Source organism: Ambystoma mexicanum, chromosome 11 (genome assembly GCF_040938575.1).
Source record: "Ambystoma mexicanum isolate Mex_15411 chromosome 11, UKY_AmexF1_1, whole genome shotgun sequence".
Classification (NCBI taxonomy): Eukaryota; Metazoa; Chordata; class Amphibia; order Caudata; family Ambystomatidae; genus Ambystoma; species Ambystoma mexicanum.
In genome coordinates, this window is record NC_090934.1 from 978,683,053 (window position 1) to 978,709,969 (window position 26,917).

Sequence of the window (26,917 nt, forward strand, 5' to 3'; positions counted from 1 at the left end):
GGCGGTAAGAGATACCGGGCACCGGTAAGGAGACTGGGGCCAGTAATCCCTTACCGCCCTATTCCAAGGTCCCTTGGCGGGGACCGTAAGGAACGTGTGGTCTGACCACACGTCCCTTACGGGTCCAACTAAGGGACCAGGGCGCTAATAACAGGCTTGCAAGTCGCGAGCCCGTTATTAGCGCCCTCCCCATTCCCATTGAGCCCTAGGGGACTCCAATGGGAATGGGGAATGATTTGTTCAATGGGGACTTAACGGTCCCGCCAGGGTCGGACTGCAACGGTAAGTCCCCATTGAACAAGACCGGTGACCATCCCGGTATTGGAGGCAGCCATGCTCAAATTGCTCCTCCAATCTCGGAATGAGGCCCCATATCTCAAATCACACCATCAATATGTACAACAGGCCTCAGTCATCTCTAGTCTGGATTATAGAACTAACCTGCTAGCTGCCCTTCCTAAACACAACCTGGCTACCTTGAAAGTATTCAACATGCAGCAACTCTCCTGGCGCTTTCAGCACATACACATACCCTGGGTCATCATTTCCATCCGTTGTTTCCCGATCAATTTTCAGTGCAACTTCAAACTGGCTTGTTTCATGTGCAACACCCTCCATCTCTGAATTCCCCAAATAACTTAACTGACAAATTCAAATTCGCAGGAGAGAATATAGCCTTTTACAACAAAGAGAACCTACAGCTAGAAACCTCCAATTTCAAGAAACAACAAACCCTACATCAATCGTTCTTAAAAGCAGCCACAAAGATATAGAACACCCTATCCCCTAATCTACATCAAGCAACCTCTCTACACACCTTCAGGAAATAATGAAGTACTTGACCATTTAGGAAAGACCTATCCAATTTTCATTCTCAGAAATCATTTTCTACATCTATCTGCCTTCCACTCAAACCCTTTGGACTTTTGTCAAGGCAGGCTCTTTTAATGACATTCTGAAGAGGACTAGGATAATTTGCTGGGGCTCATCCAGTCATTCTGACTCAATCTAAAAGAACTCTGAAGTCAATATCACACAATAACAAAATGTCATCCATATGGCATTCTGATGAGAAGTGTAATACCAGTGCCACTAGAGAACCTTCTCCGTCCCTGGCCTCTGCAAAAATCAGAATGGACTGGGTTTTATTGCAACTATTCATTTGCAGTTCTGTGTTTTGAGCCTGCAGATTCTTGACTTCACTTTTGTCTCATTATAGGCTTTGTAACTGTGGGCAGCATCCTATTCTAGCCAACCAGACCAGCCTTTCACCTCCTCGAGTCCAGCCTCCTGGCTGTTGACCTTGCTGGACAGATCAGAGAAGGTGATCACCGGGTCACTCACGTCCTTTCCCACCTTAGTAAGCATGGTGCATATGTCAGTGGCATTTAGGATTTCTTCACCAATCTCAGCTTTTGGTAGAGTGACCACTTGCCTAAGCATTTTGGCGATAGGAATGTCGCCTGGCTTAATCTTCTATTTGGCGTTAACACTCCTTGGCTTCTGGGTTGGGGAATCAGGGTATGAAAATGACATGAGACCCAAAAGGGGAAGGGAGATCATCAGTGCTGCTACTTAACATCTCTAAATGAGCTGTCTTAGTCTCTAGCAGTGTCTCTAATATTACTCTCCCTCTTGGATTGCTTTGTCCTTGCAGGCTCTTAATTGGAAGACACAGTGGGCCTCATTATGGTGTTGCGGGGAAACCCGCAAGTAGGCGGCGGGTTACTGGCAACCCCGTAACACTGTTTCCACCGCCTAACTTCCTGATGCCACCAGGATATTACGGCAAGCGGCGGAAATGGTAAATCCCCATTCCTGTGGAGTCCCATGTGAGTCCACAGGAATGGGAACACTGAAGCACCGGTCCCATTGCTAACGGTGCCGGTGCTTCGGTGGCGGCCATGCTGGTAGGGGCCTAAAAACCCAGCAGGCCAGACTTGCCGGTGGATCTGTGGCCCCTACCGGCATTGTGTAGTATGGCAGTCTGGAAAGGGGGCCGGTACGTTGCTACCAGCACCCTTATTTCCAGACCGCCATACTTATAATGAAGGCCAGTACCACATATCTTTCAAGCGGTTACCGTGTTTTCATCGCTGCAATTTTCACTCAGCTGTTTTCATTGAATCCCAATAAATAATGAAATTTCAACAAATACAAAGCAAGTAATACCAAAATAACTAATTCCTTTTTCGTTGTTTTTGCGGGGGGTTCCCCCACAAAGCCACCCCTTTTTTCCCTAATACTTTTCCCCCTCATCCAAAACCACTATTCCCACTCCCAACCCCATTTTCAGTTTTTTCCCAAATTCTTTATTTTCATTTCTGTTGTTATGTATTCGTTGTAATTGCATTCGTTATTTTGGGATTACATACAATCACTGCATACCTTTTCAATGTGATGTTTTCACCCCGGCCGTTTTTAGCGATTTGGTTTTTTGTGTGTAGTGTGTTTGTGTAGGGGTTTTGGGGGTGGTGGGTGAGGTGATGAAGGTGGGTTATATTTTGGTGAGTTTGGGGGGCTTGGGGGAACCCTTTAAAAAAAATGGCCAAAAAAAGCTTGAGTGATAACACCACTGTGAAAATAGCTGTGGTGGAATTTGCCACAATGAAATACGTGAAACCCTTTCCCAATTCGAAATGCAGAGCCCAACTTCCAGGTCAACACACATTCGTGATACACACTATGAAGCATACAGCTGTTGCTTTAGACTTCAGATAATAATCACTAAACCACCTACCCTGCCATTATGCAAACAATAACCTCAACCTATCAAAATCCTGAATACCTACTCCTAATGTCCTATGATCTGCACTCTTCCGCGCATAATGGTGGGCATGCACACAGGCAGATCGTCAACATAAAGACTGACCCATCTAGCCCTGCACCCACCCTCTACATTTCACTAAACCACCTACCCTGCCATTATGCAAACAATAACCTCAACCTATAAAAATCCTGAACATCGACTCCTAACCCAACACATGGCCTATGCTCTGCACTCCTCCACGCATAATGTTGGGCATGCACACAGGCAGATCGTCAACATAAAGACTGACCCATCTAGCCCTGCACCCACCCTCTACATTTCACTAAACAACCTACCCTGCCATTATGCAAACAATAACCTAAACCAAAAAAATCCTGAACATCTACTCCTAACCCGACACATGGCCTATGCTCTGCACTCCTCCGCGCATAATGTTGGGCATGCACACAGGCAGATCGTCAACATAAAGACTGACCCATCTAGCCCTGCACCCACCCTCTACATTTCACTAAACTACCTACCCTGCCATTATGCAAACAATAACCTCAACCAAAAAAATCCTGAACATCTACTCCTAACCCGACACATGGCCTATGCTCTGCACTCCTCCACGCATAATGTTGGGCATGCACACAGGCAGATCGTCAACATAAAGACTGACCCATCTAGCCCTGCACCCACCCTCTACATTTCACTAAACAACCTACCCTGCCATTATGCAAACAATAACCTAAACCAAAAAAATCCTGAACATCTACTCCTAACCCGACACATGGCCTATGCTCTGCACTCCTCCGCGCATAATGTTGGGCATGCACACAGGCAGATCGTCAACATAAAGACTGACTCATCTAGCCCTGCACCCACCCTCTACATTTCACTAAACTACCTACCCTGCCATTATGCAAACAATAACCTCAACCAAAAAAATCCTGAACATCTACTCCTAACCCGACACATGGCCTATGCTCTGCACTCCTCCGCGCATAATGTTGGGCATGCACACAGGCAGATCGTCAACATAAAGACTGACTCATCTAGCCCTGCACCCACCCTCTACATTTCACTAAACCACCTACCCTGCCATTATGCAAACGATAACCTCAACCTATGAAAATCCTGAACATCTACTCCTAACCCGACACATGGCCTATGCTCTGCACTCCTCCGCGCATAATGTTGGGCATGCACACAGGCAGATCGTCAACATAAAGACTGACCCATCTAGCCCTGCACCCACCCTCTACATTTCACTAAACAACCTACCCTGCCATTATGCAAACAATAACCTCAACCAAAAAAATCCTGAACATCTACTCCTAACCCGACACATGGCCTATGCTCTGCACTCCTCCGTGCATAATGTTGGGCATGCACACAGGCAGATCGTCAACATAAAGACTGACTCATCTAGCCCTGTACCCACCCTCTACATTTCACTAAACTACCTACCCTGCCATTATGCAAACAATAACCTCAACCAAAAAAATCCTGAACATCTACTCCTAACCCGACACATGGCCTATGCTCTGCACTCCTCCGCGCATAATGTTGGGCATGCACATAGGCAGATCGTCAACATAAAGACTGACTCATCTAGCCCTGCACCCACCCTCTACATTTCACTAAACTACCTACCCTGCCATTATGCAAACAATAACCTCAACCAAAAAAATCCTGAACATCTACTCCTAACCCGACACATGGCCTATGCTCTGCACTCCTCCGCGCATAATGTTGGGCATGCACACAGGCAGATCGTCAACATAAAGACTGACTCATCTAGCCCTGCACCCACCCTCTACATTTCACTAAACCACCTACCCTGCCATTATGCAAACGATAACCTCAACCTATGAAAATCCTGAACATCTACTCCTAACCCGACACATGGCCTATGCTCTGCACTCCTCCGCGCATAATGTTGGGCATGCACACAGGCAGATCGTCAACATAAAGACTGACCCATCTAGCCCTGCACCCACCCTCTACATTTCACTAAACAACCTACCCTGCCATTATGCAAACAATAACCTCAACCAAAAAAATCCTGAACATCTACTCCTAACCCGACACATGGCCTATGCTCTGCACTCCTCCGCGCATAATGTTGGGCATGCACACAGGCAGATCGTCAACATAAAGACTGACTCATCTAGCCCTGTACCCACCCTCTACATTTCACTAAACTACCTACCCTGCCATTATGCAAACAATAACCTCAACCAAAAAAATCCTGAACATCTACTCCTAACCCGACACATGGCCTATGCTCTGCACTCCTCCGCGCATAATGTTGGGCATGCACATAGGCAGATCGTCAACATAAAGACTGACTCATCTAGCCCTGCACCCACCCTCTACATTTCACTAAACTACCTACCCTGCCATTATGCAAACAATAACCTCAACCAAAAAAATCCTGAACATCTACTCCTAACCCGACACATGGCCTATGCTCTGCACTCCTCCGCGCATAATGTTGGGCATGCACACAGGCAGATCATCAACATAAAGACTGACTCATCTAGCCCTGCACCCACCCTCTACATTTCACTAAACCACCTACCCTGCCATTATGCAAACGATAACCTCAACCTATGAAAATCCTGAACACCTACTCCTAACCCAACCCAACCCATGGCCTATGCTCTACACTCTTCCATGCATAATGTTGGGGCTGCACACTTGCAGATCGCCATCTAGCCCTGCACCCACCCTCTACATTTTACCCATTGAATTGGTCAAGCTCATTTTTGTCAGGTTCCAAATTCATAAAATCACAAATTCGAAATGTTTTGCAAGTCCTAGAATGAATTTATATCACAAAACGTGGAGTGTTTTAAAATATCCACGGCAAATAGGGGTGGAGAAGGTGAAGGAAAATAAAAATAAAGCAGAGACTAGACGACAGAAAGTAACATGACTTGTCTTCCACAGAGTGTGCATTTGCGTAACAGTACTTAGGGGAGTACTCATTTTTATTGTGAGAAAGTGACAAAGTCACCTACATGAAAAATGCAAGCAGAGATGCAACGATCTGGCCTAACATCTGCTTAGTGCGGTTACATGCAATCAAACATGCGACTAAAGGGCTCATGCACTACAGCAGGTTGTGTCCAGAACCAATCAGATACCTTCTCATGAATGCCCAGCTCTTCTTCAAACACGAGTTGGATGTGTTCAGAGCCTTGGTACTCACCTGCAAAGACTGATCTAAGTGCTTCATAGTGTGTCTCCTAAAGACATATCTAATGCCCTCAGTCATGCTGCCCAACTAGTCTTTGGTCTAAGAGGACAGCACACCATCCCACTCTTGTGGGTTTCCTTTGGACCTCTTCACCCATTAGGGCTACTCGATCACAAGTACTTAATGGAAACCGCACCAAACAACATCCTCACAAGGACATGTGATAAGCCAAAGACACTACCTAGCTAAGTTCGACATAAAGGGCAATTTTAAGGAAAGGCATTTTAGTGCAGTAGGCTGAAACCTATGCAACAATTTACCAAAGGACCTCTGTGTCATGCCTGCGCCATGGGCGCATCCATTTACGCTCAATATGGGCTATTTGTTTATCATTTATTTACAACAGACTCTTGGATCCATCTATATTTACTTTGGGAACTTTATTTCCCATTTGCAAGACTTTGGTGCCTTATTATTTTTGCCAACAAACTACGCATACCATAATGCACTTGGCTACAAGCATCGATTCCTGGCTGTTCCTATTGGTCATCAGAGGAACTACACCCCCCAGAAGCCCTAGGGATTTGCTCTGCTTCCACCAGCCCAGGAACAGAAAGGGAGGTGGCCGATTGCCTGCAGGTGTGCTTAGCCAGGTGCAACCAATTAGCCTGCCTCTGTGCTGGGCTAGGCAGTATAAAAGGCTGCTGCCTGCAGTGGCTCAGCCTCTTGCATCTGAGAGTCCTTCCTCTACCTTTCGCGTCTTCCTACGGATCTTGTATGCTGTTTACCTTCACTCCTGCTTGGACCCTGCCTTGTTGCTTGCTCCACCCTGCTGCCTCCAGCCATAGCCTTCCAGGCTCCAGCCTCCGCCCTTGCCCTGCCGGGCTCTCCACATTGCAGCCGATCACGCTCTGCTGCCTTCCAGCCTCCGCCCTTGCCCTGCCGGGCTCTCCACATTGCAGCCGATCACGCTCTGCTGCCTTCCAGCCTCCGCCCTTGCCCTGCCGGGCTCTCCACATTGCAGCCGATCACGCTCTGCTGCCTTCCAGCCTCCGCCCTTGCCCTGCCGGGCTCTCCACATTGCAGCCGATCACGCTCTGCTGCCTTCCAGCCTCCGCCCTTGCCCTGCGGGCTCTCTACGTTGCAGCTGATCACGCTCTGCTGCTTTCCAGCCTCAGCCCTTGTCCTCTGGGCTCCCTGCTCTGCAGCCTGCCTCACGCCGGCTGCCTTCAGCCCTTGTCTTCTGGGCTCCCTGCTCTGCAGCCTGCCTCACTCCGGCTGCCTTAGCCCTTGTCCTCTGGGCTCCCTGCTCTGCAGCCTACCTCACTCTGGCTACCTACAGCCCTTGTCCTCTGGGCCTTCCTACTTTGCAGCTTATCACGCTCCGCTGCTTACTACCTACCTTTTCCGCTGGGTTCTCGGCCTAGCAGCCCTCTACAGTCCTCTGCTACCTTCTACGTTCAGCGGCCCTGTCCCTCAGGGTTCACTCCTTACTGCCCGGCCCTTATGGGATCCTTGCCGTGCAGTCTGCTTTACTCTGCTGCCCTAAGCCCTTTTCCTCTGGGCTTTCTACCTTACAGTCCTACTCCTGTGGGCTTACTCATTGCTTTCCTGCTCCTCTGAGCTCTCAACCTTGTTCCTTACTGTCCTCTGCTATCCTATCCTGTTACACGACTTTCCCTTCATTTCCTTCTGCTAGTTTGCTATCATCTCCTTTCCTGGATTTGTCTGTAGTATCTTCTCTTGTACTGTTTGTAGACCCTTTTGTACAGAGCTTGACTGTTGGTTCCCATCAGTCAACCTCTGCCCCTTCCCTTGTCTCGTTTCTACATTACAGACACCCATAGCTGCTGTTCCAAGTTATGAGCAAACAGCGTGGGCCTCTGCTATAGCAAACTGTGCAGAAGGCTAGAGTATTTCCAAGGTTCGTGGAATACTCTTTTCCTATATCTGCATACACCCCAAGAGGGTATTCATTCTGTATCTTTTCCCTTGCTACTCTTGCCTACTCTTCGTTCTCTTTCCTTTCCGCTGTGTGTGTTCTTGTCTGTCCACTTTATTTGGCACAACCACCCAAACCCTTTCTGGGTGTCATGTGCCACTCTTAATAGAGTGCCATCCTTGACAGAATGCAAGAGCCAAAAATTTCTTGTTCCATAGGCCGGAAAGGCACACACAGAACAAAGATGCTTTCCTTTCGGGTTAAGAAACCTTTGCATAAACCTATGGTTTCCCTAAAGACAGCAAACAAGAACCTTAGTCTAAAGGACAGTCTCGCCTTAGTAAACAAAGATTTACAAGCACGGTACTATACTCACTGGCTAGCTGACCCTTCTTCCATGTACAATTATTATGACATTTGCGACTATGACCCGCAGTCCTTATCTGTTGCAGAGCTACAGCAAGATAATGAATTCTTACAGATCTTGTTAAACCAAACAGTGAAAAACACTCCTGCGTCTTCTGACAAGCCTTCTAACACCGCAACAGACAAGGATATAGCACTCATTGTGGGAGACTCTAAACCAGAATACGCTGTTGCCAGAGTGATATGCGCAAGATCAGCTTGGCAAGCTCCCCAGAATGCTGGAAACCCTTATTTGACAGGACAAGGCAGTCATTATCCTGAGGTTTGTGCATCTGGTCCTGGGTACAAAAGACCTATACTAACCATCGGTTGTCTTAATGCTTCCACAGTATCTACTAACCACAATAACCCTAAGGTCAGTCTTCCCATTGCTACAACCGAATTTTCTGCCACACCAGCTTCTGAAGCTTTAGATCAAGCTAATGATACTTACCTGCTACACAAACAACTCCTACGCCTTAAAAGAAAGACCGAAGACCTCTATGATGACTTTGTTTATTTGCATTATAAGAATCTTATGAAGGGACACAAGTCACCAGACCATCTGACACTATGTCCAACACCTGACATCTTATCTTTAGAGATCGACATGATAAGGCCTGGAATTGCCATGCAGAAAAGTATACAGACCTATACCAAGCAGATGGAAGACCTAAATATAGCATATGTATCCCTTCTAAAGACTGACACAGCTCTTTCACCTTCCAGCCACAGAAACTCAGGTTGTTGTACTGACAGAAAAGAATTAACTCCTCTGGTGGGTCAAATCACTCACACAGCCAATACACCACAAAACAAGGGTGGTCTTCTGATTGGAAATCCCTCTGAGTCAAAGGATGGTTCCGCCCTCACCCTTGCCTATTGTCCAGTACTCACACTTACAACCTCTCATGAAATGACAATGGCAGCTGAAGAGACTGGTGCAATTCACACCGAGCATGCTGAGTTGGCAAGCGGGGCTTGCCAAAGTGTGGCTGTGCTATCAGATAACACTCTTGAGCAATCAACATCTTCAGTTTCTTCGATACCCCCTGAATCGCCAGTGGTTGTGGTACCCGATCTACCAGTAGTTGCTACACCTGAACTGTCTGTAGCTGCTACAGCACCCAAACTTCCAACTGCAATTCATGATCTTCCTGCTGCTGTGGTTCCTAAACTCCCTGCCACATTTGAGACTCCTCAAGTCCCTGCTGCAAATCTTGAAGTTGCTATAGCTACTGTGATTCCTGAAGCTACCGCTAATTCTGATGCTCCCGATGCCCAGATTTCTACTTCCTTCACAGCTGTGCTCGCTGCAGCAGAATCCTCTGCTTCACAACCTGATCCCTCAGCACCTTCTCTTCCTGATCCTACATCCGCCATGCTAACTGTTGCAAAGTCAGCGAAGGGTTTCCCTGTTAAGACTACTGCTCCATTTGTTCCTGCTGGTGTATCTATAGCACTAAGACTGCCAGACTCTACTCTACCAGTCTCAGGTGCGTTCCAGCCCGCTGGTTCTCTCATGACACCCACACACCCAGTTGCTACAGCCTTGATACTCTCTACAGCCATTCAAGATCTCACTGCTGCTGTAACCTCTGAACTGTCTACTAATCATGGGAAAACCGCCGCTGTGACTCCTGAACTCTCTGCGGCTAACCCTAACGTTGTCATTGCTGCTCCGGATGTCTTGGAAAACCTTCCTAAAGCTACCAACTCTCCTGTACCTATGGCTCCACTTTCCAGCACCATACGGTTGCCAGTCAAAGTAAAATCTATCATGGAGCCTGCAGCAGTTTTTCGCAGTTCCTCTCTTCATGCACACACAGTTGGGGTCTGTTTTCCAAAGACTTCGTCTATTCTGATTTCTACATCAAAAGTTCAGAACATTGGTACTATCTCCGTCATTCAAGACTCTCACCTTGCAACCCGTTTCTGGTGCTTCATGATGTGCCTTTTTGGATTAAGACTCTTGTACGGTGTGACAGACATTCTTCCTATAGGTCGGTCTTCAGGGAGCCTGGAGAGGGGCCTGGAGAGGGGCATACTGTCATGCCTGCGCCATGGGCGCATCCATTTACGCTCAATATGGACTATTTGTTTATCATTTATTTACAACAGACTCTTGGATCCATCTATATTTACTTTGGGAACTTTATTTCCCATTTGCAAGACTTTGGTGCCTTATTATTTTTGCCAACAAACTACGCATACCATAATGCACTTGGCTACAAGCATCGATTCCTGGCTGTTCCTATTGGTCATCAGAGGAACTACACCCCCCAGAAGCCCTAGGGATTTGCTCTGCTTCCACCAGCCCAGGAACAGAAAGGGAGGTGGCCGATTGCCTGCAGGTGTGCTTAGCCAGGTGCAACCAATTAGCCTGCCTCTGTGCTGGGCTAGGCAGTATAAAAGGCTGCTGCCTGCAGTGGCTCAGCCTCTTGCATCTGAGAGTCCTTCCTCCACCTTTCGCGTCTTCCTACGGATCTTGTATGCTGTTTACCTTCACTCCTGTTTGGACCCTGCCTTGTTGCTTGCTCCACCCTGCTGCCTCCAGCCATAGCCTTCCAGGCTCCAGCCTCCGCCCTTGCCCTGCCGGGCTCTCCACATTGCAGCCAATCACGCTCTGCTGCCTTCCAGCCTCCGCCCTTGCCCTGCCGGGCTCTCCACATTGAAGCCGATCACGCTCTGCTGCCTTCCAGCCTCCGCCCTTGCCCTGCCGGGCTCTCCACATTGCAGCCGATCACGCTCTGCTGCCTTCCAGCCTCCGCCCTTGCCCTGCCGGGCTCTCCACATTGCAGCCGATCACGCTCTGCTGCCTTCCAGCCTCTGCCCTTGCCCTGCCGGGCTCTCCACATTGCAGCCGATCACGCTCTGCTGCCTACCAGCCTCCGCCCTTGCCCTGCCGGGCTCTCCACATTGCAGCCGATCACGCTCTGCTGCTTTCCAGCCTCCGCCCTTGCCCTGCAGGCTCTCTACATTGCAGCTGATCACGCTCTGCTGCTTTCCAGCCTCAGCCCTTGTCCTCTGGGCTCCCTGCTCTGCAGCCTGCCTCACGCCGGCTGCCTTCAGCCCTTGTCTTCTGGGCTCCCTGCTCTGCAGCCTGCCTCACTCCGGCTGCCTTAGCCCTTGTCCTCTGGGCTCCCTGCTCTGCAGCCTACCTCACTCTGGCTACCTACAGCCCTTGTCCTCTGGGCCTTCCTACTTTGCAGCTTATCACGCTCCGCTGCCTACTACCTACCTTTTCCGCTGGGTTCTCGGCCTAGCAGCCCTCTACAGTCCTCTGCTACCTTCTACGTTCAGCGGCCCTGTCCCTCAGGGTTCACTCCTTACTGCCCGGCCCTTATGGGATCCTTGCCGTGCAGTCTGCTTTACTCTGCTGCCCTAAGCCCTTTTCCTCTGGGCTTTCTACCTTACAGTCCTACTCCTGTGGGCTTACTCATTGCTTTCCTGCTCCTCTGAGCTCTCAACCTTGTTCCTTACTGTCCTCTGCTATCCTATCCTGTTACACGACTTTCCCTTCATTTCCTTCTGCTAGTTTGCTATCACCTCCTTTCCTGGATTTGTCTGTAGTATCTTCTCTTGTACTGTTTGTAGACCCTTTTGTACAGAGCTTGACTGTTGGTTCCCATCAGTCAACCTCTGCCCCTTACCTTGTCTCGTTTCTACATTACAGACACCCATAGCTGCTGTTCCAAGTTATGAGCAAACAGCGTGGGCCTCTGTTATAGCAAACTGTGCAGAAGGCTAGAGTATTTCCAAGGTTCGTGGAATACTCTTTTCCTATATCTGCATACACCCCAAGAGGGTATTCATTCTGTATCTTTTCCCTTGCTACTCTTGCCTACTCTTCGTTCTCTTTCCTTTCCGCTGTGTGTGTTCTTGTCTGTCCACTTTATTTGGCACAACCACCCAAACCCTTTCTGGGTGTCCTGTGCCACTCTTAATAGAGTGCCATCCTTGACACTCTGGAAACAAAAGGACCATCTTGAATTTTGGAGCTCCTGAAATCTGTCCTATTCCAGAGGCATTCCAAGAATGGGCCTCATTATCAGTATACTGGTCCAGAATTAACGTGCCAGTAATTCTGCTTAGCAGCATGTTTCTGAACCAGCATACTACAGGTTTGCCAGTGGGGAGCCCTCAGTTACCTCCAGCCAAGAGCTGGAGGTCACTCAGGCACCCCACTGGCAAATAACAGTCGGAATTTCAGGCACCAGAATGGGGAATTCCCACCCTTTCCGCCACTTGTAATCTGCCAGTAAATCCGGCAGACCAAGTGGTGGGAACGGTATTACTGTTTAGTGGTATCGCCGGATTTACCGGCAGGATACTACCAAACTTACGAGGCCCAAATACACAATATATGCGACCCCATGGAGCTGGGCAAGATGCCAAGACTAATGCCAAATCATCTGTCTCTGGCCCTCATCCTTTTGCTCTCTTTGTAATTTGAAGTAGCCATTGCTCACGTGCGCTGTCTTACTAATTACCAATAAATAAGTCCATTGTTAGACTAAAACGTTGACCTCATAAATTTTCATTTTCTGCATGCCTATGGACACCCTTACTCATCTGCCAACACAATCTGCTCTCACTGCTTTCTAACCACCAGTGCAACAAACCAGAACCCAAACTGGAGCTCTGAGTATCAAGGCCTTCAGGAACTGCTTTAAAAACGTTACCACCCGAAAGTGTGTTGAAGAATTATTCAAATGTAAGAGCATCCAGTTAAAAAACATTGCCGCCCTCCTGGCAGCCCTTAAAAAGATAAGAAATAATGGAATTCATAATCTCCACTGGGAAGGGACGATGCCGATTTACAAAGCACTGCTCCTATTAGTTTGTTTACTTTCCCTCAATAGAGCCGAAGTTTCTAAACTGCCAGTGAACGAAAGTAACCCTCCCTGTGCAACCCAAACAGCAGGCATGCCACCATGGCCAACTGCGCTAAATTTCCTCTTGTGTATTTGTGGAAAATAGACAAAATCGGCGCTAGCATCCTCGGCACACTTCTCATTCACCCACTGCACCCACTGTCACCACCCTAAACCCACCTCATCCTTCAGCCACTCCATTTCAGTTCCCACAGACAGCATGCCGACAGTCACTGGCATCAATAACAAGATTTCCTGCAACCTTGAACCATCTCCAGCAGGGTTTAATTTGTAAGAATACAAGTGACAGAGCCCAAATATTTTCTAGCACATCTGTTGCACATTGGGGTGGGCAACCTCCCGCCCACTGTTGACACTACCCACGGCTGCTCCATACTGTGTTAACATATTTGTGGTTAAGGCTGCAACTCCCAGAAGGTCATTGAGGGTGATGGATCCACTGTGTGATTTACAGATATCAATCGACATAACGTATAAACTATTAAAATAAACTAAATGTTTAAATGTTTCTTTAAAACACATTGGGCCTCATTACAAGGTTGCTGGTCCGGACCAGCAAACTCCGAGTTGTGCTCGCGGATGCCTTTCATTCCGTCAGGTCTACCCTGGCGGAATGAAAGGCACCCGTGAGTACAGCATGCCTGTAGCACCGGCACTGCTATTAACTGTGCCAGTGCTATAGGCATCCCCATTCCCATTGAGCCCTGTGGGGCTCAATGGGAATGGGGATATACCGGCACCGGCACCTGCGAAAGGGCAATTACCGGGTCTAGCGGGGCCGGAATACCCTGGTAATTGCCCATTCGCGGGTGCCGGATATTCTTGCTGGCATGGAGTTAGCCTTCCTGGGAAAACCGGCAAGGCTACCTCCAACCTCGTAATGAGGTTTATTGTCTTTAACATTTTGCTCTGATCTTATCAGTGGCAAGTGGAACATCTTAACTATCTATCCACAGAAGAAAAGAGCAAGCATGCTTTCCTCCTATGGTAAATTGGTGAACAAATGCAGGCAAAACCATTACTTAACTGATGAACTTGCCTATCAAACACTGCAAAAACATTGTCTTATATAGATTGTCACTCATAACAGGAACTCCTCCTGATATTGGCCTTTTTCACTGACCTGGCCCCTGTGTTGGGGCTGCTGGCTGCTGACTTTCCTGTTGTTGTCAACCCACCCTGGTGGTTTTTACAGTAGAAAATTTGCAGCAATGTCATGCAGGCTAAGTGGAGCACTATGCGGGCATGGCCAGCATCGGTGCCCAGCATTGTCGCTGTCCAACTCATTGTTATTCCTGAAAATAGATAAACAGCCCTGCCAACCTAGGTCATCAGGTTCATGAATAACAATGGCCAGAGCACACTGCAGGGCTCGAAATTAAAGTTCCATGAGCAGGAGCTAAAACCATCTCCTGGGTGTCAGGCATCACACAGTAAGCAGGAACTATGGCTAGTTGACCAGGAGCGGGTGCACAGCCTTTTTATTGCAGCAAACTGACCGAAAATCAATTTGCTAGGGTGCCAAATTAAACGCTCATGTGTTTTTTTTTATGGTCCCCAGCCTCCAATTTTAAGGAAGCCGGGGACATCCCTGCACCCTCAAAATTGCAAAATATCAAACATGGTGAGAGGGGGACACCCCTGCAACCAAGGTCTCCATGGTTGGTATTTTGCAATAAATGCGACCAAGTTGCCCCAAGGGCCAGATCACACATGCAAAAGTTTACCAAATTGGTCATTAGGTCAATTGTTTTAGGTCAAATAGGCTAATACCCACAGCCACCACAAATCTGACTTCCTCATGAGATGCAGAGTAAAATGTTTGCTAATATGTACGATCCATTATGTTTAAATGTATCCTAGACATGTCCTAGTTCTCCTTTAATAGCATGTTTGAACACTCAAAGTTAATGTCACATATGCATGCTTGTAAGGCACCACTTGGACTTGGGAGCCAACCGTGGCTCCTGGTAGCGGTTGGTTTCAAGGTAGCCAGGCTCCCCTAGGGTAGAGGTAGGAGCTCAATAGCTCCCAGCAACCTCAAACCTTGCACTGTTGTTGTGATATTACTATGACTGACTGACACTTAAAATAATAAAGTTGCCAAAACACCACAACATACTCAAGCTGGAATCAGCAATAAGTGCAGGGGCTCACAAATAAGTGCCAGGGCTGAGCACTGACATGCCCCCCACAAATTAAGGACTGGTCTCCAGTGTTCCTCATGACACATGTTGCCCCGTACCATTCCACCATAGTGAATCGCTCCCCAAAGTAGCTTTCCTGCCCTTTGCCTTGAATTATTTGTCGTTGAGGTGGGAAATGTCATTTGGGGGATTAGAGTCTGTGCTGGAGTGCACTTAGCATCCCACTGTTAGGCCCCCCAAACACAGATGGTGTATGTCTGTCTCTTAACCTTTGCAATCAACCTATTCATTATTTATGACTTCATTATTTTAGTTAATCAGGAATGTTCTGCACCCTGTACCTAATTGTGATTGCTTGACTGCACTCTACCTCACATATCCCCTGCCATTTAATATATCTCACCTTTCCTCTCCCCAATACTTGCACTTTAAAAAAACGTTCTTTTCCACTATACCAAACACCAACAAAAGAAAGTAAATACATACGTCCCGGATAAAAAGGAAAAAAGAAATCCCATCATCACTAAGACCAAACCACACATAAAATGGGAGCCTCTGACCCATTTCCTGGCTTCCTCACTTGGTACTATTGCTGAAAATGTAGTCGCTTCTCATATACTTGAAAACAAATCCCTTGGCTAAAGTATTGCGGCTTGTGAATGATGGCGTAGCAGCATTGGAGTTCCCCAGTTCGCTGGGATTTGCTATTGTAAGTCCAAACATCTTCTGCATGGCCTTGAATAGTGCAGGCAACTCAACTTTCCTCAGTCAGATACTTCTAAACACATACAGTACTCATGGAGGAACCCCATCCAAGGGTCCCCCCCATCTGCAACCTGATCAAGGCATGCGTATCCCTAGTGAGAGTGTGGCATCTTGGTGATAACCAACTCTCTCTCTAAGCTAGGAGTAGAGGGCATCACAAAATTCATGGTCTACCTAATTAGAGGTAGGCACTCTATCTTTAATTCATTTGTTATGTAAAAATGTTAAATATAAGTATCGGCTATGGCATAATAACACTATAAAAGTAAATACGAAAATCGCACAAAAAGATTTAAAAAAACATTTTAATAAAAAATATGATATAGTGAGACAAATTCATGAATAGCTTTCAACCTTTTAGCTAATACAGCTAGAGTTAATAATACTAATGATACTTCGAATAATGATCATTTAGTGATGTATATAGTGTTTCATGTCAGATTCCTCGTGCCTCTATGCACTGTTAATAATGAGTGTCTTTATTAATGCCCACTAAGGGTACTCAGTTTACCTACCTTGGGAGCATGAAGGGCTGAGTCGGCTCGACTGGGATAGTGATCTCATATCACACATTATTGTCCCAAGCGCTTGAGGCTTAGCTAGCCATCCGGACTTTTTTTGTCTTTTTTCTGCTCTTGCCCTTAATATATCACTACACCTGTGGCTGTGTCCAGCATACATGCAAACATACAATACGTTGTCTTCAACTCACTCACTGATAGACCATCTACAATCAGAATTGTGCCAGAGGAAGAGACGCGCAGCTGTAACGCGACTTACATGTCTCTGCTTGCCTCCCGGCTTGCACTCTTGGTAGAAACCCTTGCAGGCATCATGGAGAAAATCCTTAAGAACTCTTGATACTTCATAGAGAGTGAAGATTGGCTGAACCCCCGAAGCGTCCTTGTGCTGGTTACACAGTCCTCCCATGGCTGGCTTATGTTCTTCGTGTTTCTTTAACAGGAGCTCGTAGAGGAGCGATTTCTGCGATACGGAGCAGTAGAGATTCTGCAGCCGCCCATATGTGAGAAAATCAGACATGTTCGCACCATTGTCAATGAATAGCTTGACAAATTCTGGCTTGTCATTCACCAGAGCATCCATCAGTACCTCTTCCAGGTCACAGTGCTGTAATCACAAAAGAGGCAAATTAGAACAATCTGCTAAAGAGAATAAAGCCTTGCGTAAGACTTTTGCACCTTTCGTTCACGCCACGCCACATTTTCATTCATTTGTGGAGGGGCGGAACGCAACTTGCCCTCTGGGGTCCACCGACTTTATGCACTAGCAAACAAAAGGCAGGCAGACCCCATAGGGATCCATTGAAAACGCTGCTTGCCATGGGTACATAGCAGGCAGCGTATACTCATTTTGCACAGCGGAGCGCAAGAGTGCAGGGCGCAGCACGGAAACCATGCTTGCACACCGCCTTTTGCACACTTGCACTCTGCCATGAAAATGACCAAAATTCGGTATGTCTACCCATAACGGGTCCCTGCCCCCAAATACTTTGGATCAGACAAATGAGCCCCTATTTCTTCTTTAAAGCGTTCTGAAATGTTTATCACCCTTCAGAACATTCCACTCGAATTTTACTATCTCTGACAGCACAGTTGTAAACCACTTACAACCCCGATTTCTTTGCCAACCAATACTGCATGGGAATTAGAAGGAAATGGTTTCCAATTGATGAAATCATAATGTTACAAGCCACGTTTCCCTCCTCTCTTCTCATGCAGATACGGGAAGATACAGATACGGATTTGAGAAGGGGATCCTTTAAGAATAGGGCAAAAGGTTCTTTAAAACTGCCATTTGAGGCTATTCTTCCTCTACATTTAAATGATTCCTCTTCCACAGAATTGGCATGGTCTTTGGTGGTGATGGAATGGGACAAGCTTTAGCTCCAATGGCAAGGAGCTTGGGTATGGCTAGAAGGTGGAGCCTGCACTTAATATGCCACTATGCAGGTCCTAGGAAAACAAATAAATAAGCAGAGCAGTTAAAAACTAAACATTGACATGAGTGCACAGTGACTCCATCATGACTTCACAGATCCTAGTGGCTAGCCCTGCGTTGTAGGTCCATTGACTCCCACCAGGATGAAGGCCACCTAAGCACACCGTGTATCAATACTGTGTTCTGGAAACCCAGAATGAGTTCTAACTGGGGCATTATAGAACAGTGCACTATGTTCTAAATTGTGAATTAAGGAAATCTGGAAAGTGTGCTAATTGGGGTATTACGAATCGTGGAAAGAGTTCTAACTCTGGAATTATAGAATTGAGCCATGTGTATTACCCTGAAAATGATGGACATTTGTATGTATTTGTATTTGTTTTGTTGTATTTGTCTATTTGTCCTGGCGCTACTACCCAATGAGTTTCTCAGCACTCGACCATTATACAAGGATAATATTAAGGATATCAGATAACAAAATAGAACAAACAGGTTTACACTCTTTTCCTAACTTTAAGTAACAAGTCTGTTTCTCTTATGTCCAGTGGGAGGCTGTTCAGCTCTTTAATACCTAAAATGGGGCAGGAGCAGCCATATGTTCTAGATGTCTTCCATCTGGGAACTGCTAATGTACGGCACATAGTAGATCCCAGCCAGAATAATCTCTTTTTCAAATAAGCTGGGGATTTCCCATAAAGAGTCTTATGGATAATCATCAAGAGTTTAAATTTGATACAGGATGCCACAGGGAGTCAATGCAGTCTTCTCAGGACCGGAGACAAATGTGTTCGAACATTCACACATGTGGGTGTAGCATTTTGTAAAGTTGGAATCTCCTGATGGACTGTTTTGTTAATCCTGCAAAAAGACAATTGCTATAATCCAATTCAGCTCCTACAATAGCCTTGGCTAATGTGGCACAATTATCCTCAGATATCAGAGATCTTATCTGTCTTATGATCATCAAGAAATAATGTGTCATGCTCATTAGATGGCTAAGATATGGTGCATATGAGAGATAAGAATCAAAACTAATGGCAAGACACTTTACATGTTCAACCTCTTGCACTGAACAGCCAGAAGGACCACACATTGTGGAAGCTTCTTATGGATGATTTGAAACTTTGGAATGAGGAGTACTTCTGTTTTGGATTGGTTAAGGCCCAACCAGTGGGCTGACATCCATCTTGCAATGTCAGTAAATGTCTCCCTGATAAAGAACATGTTGTTCTCAGGGCCGGGTGGATAGGTCAGGGGCAGCGCGTTTGTCTTGGAAGCAAGGCAACGCATAGCAACACAGGTTTGAATCCTGATGTTGCACTTAAAACCACTCTGATATTAAGCACGTTATAAAATAACAATTATTATAATTATGAACTTGCTAACCCTAAAAACCAGTTGCGAGTCGTCTGCATTAGTTCTGGAAAATGACACCCTTTTCGATAAGTAGGTCATGTAATGGTTTGATGTATATGTAGAGGAGCAGGTAGCCGCTTTCTCACTAGTTCCCGCCCCCTCACCACCATCATACTGGAAGGGTCAGAGAAGAGCAGTAAATGGGACGCCCTGTGTCGTTCCCATACCACATCGAGTGTATGAGAGACGTTATGCACTCAGACAGCCGTACCGAATGTACCCTCACGTTGAGCTAGTAGAAGGATGTCGCATGGAAGGATGTCAGCATGCACCTATGGACATCATGGTGCATTAAGGGAAATCTGATGAGAGCAGAGTGATGTCATAAAGAAGATGTATGAACTTGTGCTGAAACGATATGAAAATACTTAAGAGTAACAATGTAACTAAAGCACGAAGAGAAGTATGTAACCAAAGTAATTGTGACTATAAAGAGGATGACATTACTTATTGATCAATAACTGTAAATACGCAGTAATGCAAGCTATAAAGGAAACATATAGAAGCTTGATACAAAGGTATATATAATGTGGCTAGGACGGCCAGGATAGGAAAATGGACGCTGATTCATGTGTGATACAACCAAGCTACATCAGAGACAACTAAGGCTGCAAGATCAGGAGACACAAAAGAATAGTTCCGTGTGCAGAACCGATGACGAGTCAAGGTTGGCCCAGAATAAAGGATGCTATTTTAAGAAATAAGCACAGAGCACAAAGGGAGTTACCTGATAAGCTCCGAATATAGGGCATTCCTCATGGATTGAAGAATAAGAAAATATCTGCGAAAGCCAATTGTTGGTCAATTGAAAGCGCACAAAGTTCATAGGAGATAGAGTGAGCAAGACTCTAGAGGCCAAAAAGAGCAAGTGCATCTAGCATAATTAATTCCAATAGCAGAAAATAGAAGGTTGATATGGACACATTTGTGGTCTGCTAACATGTGACTCAGAGACGAGAACAGGGGCTATTCATTAAGCCCCAGATGAAGATAGTGGTGCGATTACACTTCCTTGAATGTTCCCGACCAGTGAGCAGTCAACAAGGTCAACTACAAAAGCAAGACTTTGGCTTATGGCCTACCGATGAGAGGTGATGGAATAATTGGGAAAACGGGGAGTAGTCTGAAGTGGGAATCAAACATCCAAGTTTCATTTTGCTTACGTGCTGCTAAAAGAGTCAATAGTCAAATAGTATGCCAACCAATCAGTGGGTTTGAGGGACAACCTAACATACAATGTTGCTTAGACCAATCCACTGCCATTTTGTCCGCTATAATCAGTACTATGCATATTTAGAGGTAGTTCAAGGCTTGCCCTACAGATAAGGGGTAGCCAATGATGCACTAATCCATATACATTCTGTAAGTAAATATGTTTCCTTAGCCAAACCCTTTCCTCAATAGGTTTCATGATTTGCCATGTAGGATGATGTCATAGATGACGCATATTGGGGTATAAAGACCTCTGTGTAATCAAGCTGCTCTGTGAGAGTACATGCATCAGTCCGATGTTTGTCTGGTCTCCCTACTTTGAACAAAGTAGTGTTTTGCCATATTCTTTGAGTCTGTCTGGTTATTAAGTCTGTGATCTTTATTTGTAATTCCATGTAGCACAAAAGATGCTTCAAGGTGCTAGAGCACATATATGTTGAAATAGCCCGGTGGATTACCACATGGCTATTGCATCAAGGGTTCGATGCAATAGCCCTGTGGCACTCCACAGTATACAATCTCTGAATCCGAGAGACTATCCCCCACTTTAACTCTTGATTGCCTTTTAGTAAGAAAAGACCTAAACCAGCCTACTGCATGCTCACTCAAAGCAGTCACATCCTTGAGTCTATTTAACAGGGTCTCGTGGTCCAGAGTATCAAATGCTGCCAACAAATCCAGCAGCATCAACATACCCGAATTACCGTCATTGTTTATCTGGAGCAAGCTGTGTTTAACATCCAGGAGCACTACTTCAGTCCCGCAATGGGGCCTGGAGATGGTTCTGAAGGCCATCAGCCCACTATGATCTCTGCTTACTCCTTGTGTGCTCCCAGGGTTGCGTCCTACCTCCCACTCAGATTATATGTCTCAGATGTATTGACATATTGGGGTATAAATACTTCTGGGTTAAGAACGATTTCAGCCAGAAAGCGTGCTTAACTCTGAAACATTTGGAAAGTGTGCTTTTTGGGACATTCGGAAGTCCTGCAATGTTTTAGGGCCTTGAAGAATCTTGCAATGTTTTCTAAGTGGGACATTAAAATAACTATATAAAATAACAGTTCTTCATAAAACACTTCATGCCAGATCCCCAGTGCTGTAATTTTCGTTGTTATTATTACCTGTTATAATGGAACCCAATGTATCAACTCCAAAAGGATGATGGGCTGAGTCGGCTCTGCCATGGATTGGAACTGGTGAAGTGTAGGCTGGACCCATGTTAGAGGCGAGCACTTAACCCATTATTTATCCACCAAGCAATGGACAATTGTAGTGTGTACATAGTGCAGTATCATGGAAAGTTGTGTGATCCTTTAATCCCCCAGAAGGTACACTAAGCATACAAAGGCATTGTTGAAATAGAAACATAGAAAGGGGCTACCTGAGACATGAACAACTGTACAATCGTGCTCACTATGGCATCGTGGAAATTTGGATAGTGAGCTAAATCAATGGACCATGTAAACGTGCAAAGCTTCCATACTGTGAAACTATGGCAACGTCCAAAGAGTGTCTAGCAAGGGATTATGAAAACTGGCACCATGTGCTAAATGGACTGACACACTGATTGTCTGAGTTGATCAATTATAAATCACTTTCTTACATTTGGCTTAACGTCATGACAAAATACATCTAAAAAATAGCAATTTCATATATTTATTCCTTCTTGATAAGAAAGGCCATGTGTAGATATAGAGAAATACTCACGATTCGGTGTCTTATTAGATCACATCCAATCCAAAACCTCCAATACGTTATAAATACAACCACATATTTTAATACAAAGACCTTAAGTAAATATATATGAAATAACTAATGTTGAGATGATTACTGCCATTTGTAGCATCTTGCCAACTTCTTCTCTAATCAGAGCTCTTTGGGTGTCAGGCAATCTGTATGGTGTGTTACATGCCTCTAGATCAGGAGGGATTTGTATGCAAGGAAGCATGATTTTCACTTGGCTTGTTTGGAAAAGAAATTATGAGACTCACTGAGAAATCCTTTAATGTCTCAAACCTGGGAGTGTGTTGTGTCTCCTGGTATTATGAGTGTGCCTTACCTTTATTGCAGGTCTAGATCTTCTGCTTTGGTCACATTGTCATGAGCTTTGCATGCCCCTCCAACATGCACCTACCTCTTTGGCATCTCTATCCGTGATGGCACCTCGCAGCTACGTCCAGTGAATGAACCAGGTGCAGACAGCGGTGCCCGGCGTAGGGATAGGTACGTGGCTGCTGCTACGTCCAAAGGTGGCGCCTTGTTTCCTTCACAGCACGTGAGTGTTAAACCTTTGGCTTTGTTCCTGCGCAGGCGCAGTATGGCACACCTCTCCCGTTGTCAGGGAGATGAGCACAGGTTCGCAGAGTCTCACAATCATGCCAGCAACCTATTTAAACCGAGTCTCCCTGCTGTCCCTCGTGCCTTAACATTCTCTCTGGACTCTGTTGCCCATCCCTTTCTGGTTCTCTTCTCTAGTGTTCCTGCCTCTTCTTTTCCCCTTCTGTCTACTCTGCTAGATCCCTGCTCTCCTTACCTTGTCCCTTCCCTGCTCCGGCCTCGGGCCCTTCCTCCTTTGGCCTGGTTTCCCTGCTGGTTATGGACTCTTGGCCTGTGACCAATGCCTCCTTTCTGGCTGCCTGGCATCAACCTTGGACTACAGAATTCCCACCTGGCCTTCCTTTCAGTGCGCCGCACTGTCTCTCTACCACATTAATCAGGGGAGCCCGCTTGTGGTGTGGCGAAGTGGCCTCCAAGTGCTGTCTCGGATATCACAGCAGAGAGTGGTTGGGAACGGTCTGACACTATTCACTGTGTCCGTGATCTTCTGGGAAGGACCATCATCCTGGATGCAACTCGCCAAAAGACAGGTATGGAGCAAAGACGCGACACAGTACTTGACACAGTGGTAACTTCTTCTGTGATCCATTCTCTTCATACTTTGAAGCAATTTATATGGAAAGCTTGGTCTTCATTTGTGAATCAGGCAGATGTGCATGAGAGTCTAGCATGGCATTGTCGTTGTCCGGGATTGTGAATAACTACAGATAATCCGCTTGGAAGGTTCTCAAGTGGACTCGCTTGTTTCAGGTGCACATACGTTTACACATGTACTCCTCCGGACTGTCTCTGACAAGTTTTCTTGTGTCCGCTCATAGGTTCTCGATCATCCGTAAAGAGGTTTGAAAGGTTCCTTTAAATTGTCTACTATAGCTCAGGGGTTTCAAACAAAATCCAACTTGTAGCCCATGGTCCAAATGAGGGCCTGGCTAGATAGGGCTGCATGCTTGTTCCCTAAGGGAAACCTAGACATAAAGACACAGACACCAGGGTATGCAAATAAAATACTTTATTTAATGTAGTGTGTGTTTGGGTGTTACTAAAGACCAACCTGGACTGGGGCTGGATGGAATGTTCAGGAAAAGAAAAAGAACTCCCCTGACCATGAATGAGCTCTGCAATGGAGGGATGGTTGAGGGAAATGAGAGAGAGCGAGAGGCCAGAGACAGAAGGAAGCTCCCTGGAGAGGCTACTGCCTTAAGTGCCCCCCCTCCCCCGGTGCCTAAAGACAATTAACATGTGGGCTGTATGTGTGGGGTGACCCGGCGTACTTACCGTGGGGCCAGGCTGTGGGGCTGGAGTAGCCTATATACCCATGGGACCATGGCAGCTGTCGGCCCCCCTGAGGGCCAGACCAGACTGGCACATTGTTAAAGGCCCTTGGCAGCAGGTGCAGTGCCGCCCTGGGCAAAGAATCATTAACTGCCCAGTTTGGGCCGCGTGGGTGGGGCAGTCCAAACCAGGCCTCACCCCTTGTCAGCCCATTTCATGGCCAGAGAGGCGGGCCCTTCAGAATAGTCCTCCCAAACTTCCAGATCTCTAGTTCCATGGTCAAATATGGCAAGGTTATATTTAGATGCCTCTTCTTGATGGTCACAAAGGTCCAATGATATCCATAGCAATTCACTCTAATGTATTTCAATAAAGGGTAATCGTTGTAAGAGAGCTTTCTGTACATCCTTGTTACATTCCTTTTGATTAATCAAGCAAGCCTGCCAGTCATGCGCGCGCACACACACACACACACACACATATGCACACGTAAATGCACACTCACTCTGGTCAATCGGACCCAATTAGGCTATGATCTGGAGTTTTAGCCATAGCAAGATGCGAGGCAGTTATGTGAGCATGTGACAATGCCATTACTGCGCTAACGATTGGAGCCAAGGTTGTCCATCCTCTCTTGGGCTGGTATTGACGGTGCATAGTAGATCTTGCTTCTTGGTGAGGAACACCAGGTCCTTTTCCAATCCCTCTTATTAGGATCAAATCTGGGCAAATGTATGTTGTAATATTGGATCACTGGATTGTTTCTTTGGGCTTGTGCAAGACCAGATGATATCTAATTATTTGAATTTAGTGTTTGGGTCTGATTGGGCCCATTAGCTTTCTGTTTTTTGACAGTGTTCTCCTGTTCCAACAATGGAACCAACCCATTACTGCCCAAGAAACCTCCTCTTCTCTGGGGGTCTTGTATTTCCGGTCCTAAGAGCTCCAATACTCGGGTCGGGTGATCATAGATGTGAAACATATATTGTTGCTCCTTCAATCTTAATCTGTTAAACAGAGCTGCTTCCTCACAGTGGCCCATGAGAAGCTTTGTCCTTTTCTCCGGACCAAGAAGGAGAGAAGAAGGCAGATTTGTCAGAGTCACGACACAAAGTGAGGAATGAACTACTAATTAAAAATATCTCAAAAATAGGCAAATAATTCAGATAATTGACGGGTTCTTGCAAAATGATTTATGGGCTAATCCTGTGTTTATGCATATATTTCCACACACAGCAGATCAGTGACAGAATCAGTGGATAGAAATAATGAATGGGATATGCTCATGAATTGAAACTTTTTTTTACAAGTCCTAGTAGGTGTGTACTGATAAAGGCCTTGAACTAAAAGATGAGATGGAGGGTGAAGCGTGTGAACAATTCAATATCCATACTTTTGACAAATCAATATTCACGACTGGGGATGTACAAGGACATGTCCAATTCATTGGGTATTTAATTGATCGAGTGTTTAGGACTTGCACGCCCATGTCCTTACCGTTCTGTAAGGAATGCAGATGATATAACATACATGTTCTTAGCCCATTCATTTAGTAATTCCTTCGAAAAACCAGTAGGAAAACCACTGTTACTGAACAGGTTAAATAACCACTTAATGGCAAATTAAAATACAAAACTATGTGAGGCACAGTTTTAGAAAGAAGCATTCTTCTAATGACAGTATTGCACTGGATAGGAGGGCGGCAACAGATGTGTCCATAATAATATATGCTCAATGATGGTTGCCTATATATTCTTGTATAAGGAATGGAATAATAAAGCATAGTTACAATAGATTGATGTACCTGAGCCGCAATACGTACGCACCTATGCACTAGATTAGAAGGCAACTCTTATAGCTAAACCTAACAAAAGAGGATTCAACGATCAAGCTAGTGATAGACAATGATTGATCCACATTAGATAATGATAGGCCTAACAAAATGGCAAATATAACATCTGCCCATAAGGGGGGAAAGTCTGAACAACAGAAAAGATTATTGCACCATGACATAATTACAACTTGTGATGGTATAAACCAATGGTATTCAAACCTTTTATGCTGGGACCCTCTTGAGTAAAAATAGTACTGTCGCCCCCGCACCCCAGGAGCCATATCTTCTTATATTTTCTATTGAAAGCAGTCACCCCAATCTCTTTTTGAAGAGCTTTGCGTCCCCGCCATCCATACTTTGAGCCTCCTTAGGGCACCAGACCCACAGTTCGAAGACACTGGTATAAACCCTAAAGAGTGTGATGAAATTACTGACAGCAAGAATCACAAAACAACCCCGGAGTAAAGATGACAGTGTTGTACATTAGGAGAGAAGGATGTATAACATTCGCAGACAGCGAGGCATATTACTCATCACATCAATAATCCTTGTCATGACCAATGATAAGCACACAAGTGCACAGAACAATATGGCTTAGTTTGTGAGAATGTAGCTGACGCCAATCTGAGAAGTGGACAGAATATTCAGTCAGGGGAAAGTATTAATGTTCATCCTATAGTATGGAAGTACAGGAAGGTATTGGGCAGGACCCATGCACTGCTCAAAGCATGTTAGTACCGTCCCAAGGATCACCTCTGTAGGGCAAA

General features: G+C 45.9%; 1 protein-coding gene across 1 annotated transcript in view; it reads right to left on the reverse strand.

The window, feature by feature from the left end:
• Window positions 1-26,917, reverse strand: part of TRPM5 (transient receptor potential cation channel subfamily M member 5) — a 473,179-nt gene that overhangs the window by 324,001 nt on the left and 122,261 nt on the right. Inside the window, exon 9 of the mRNA XM_069625407.1 lies at window positions 16,898-17,245. Within this exon, the coding sequence (XP_069481508.1) occupies window positions 16,898-17,245 (348 nt within the window). The remainder of the gene's footprint in view (window positions 1-16,897; window positions 17,246-26,917) is intronic.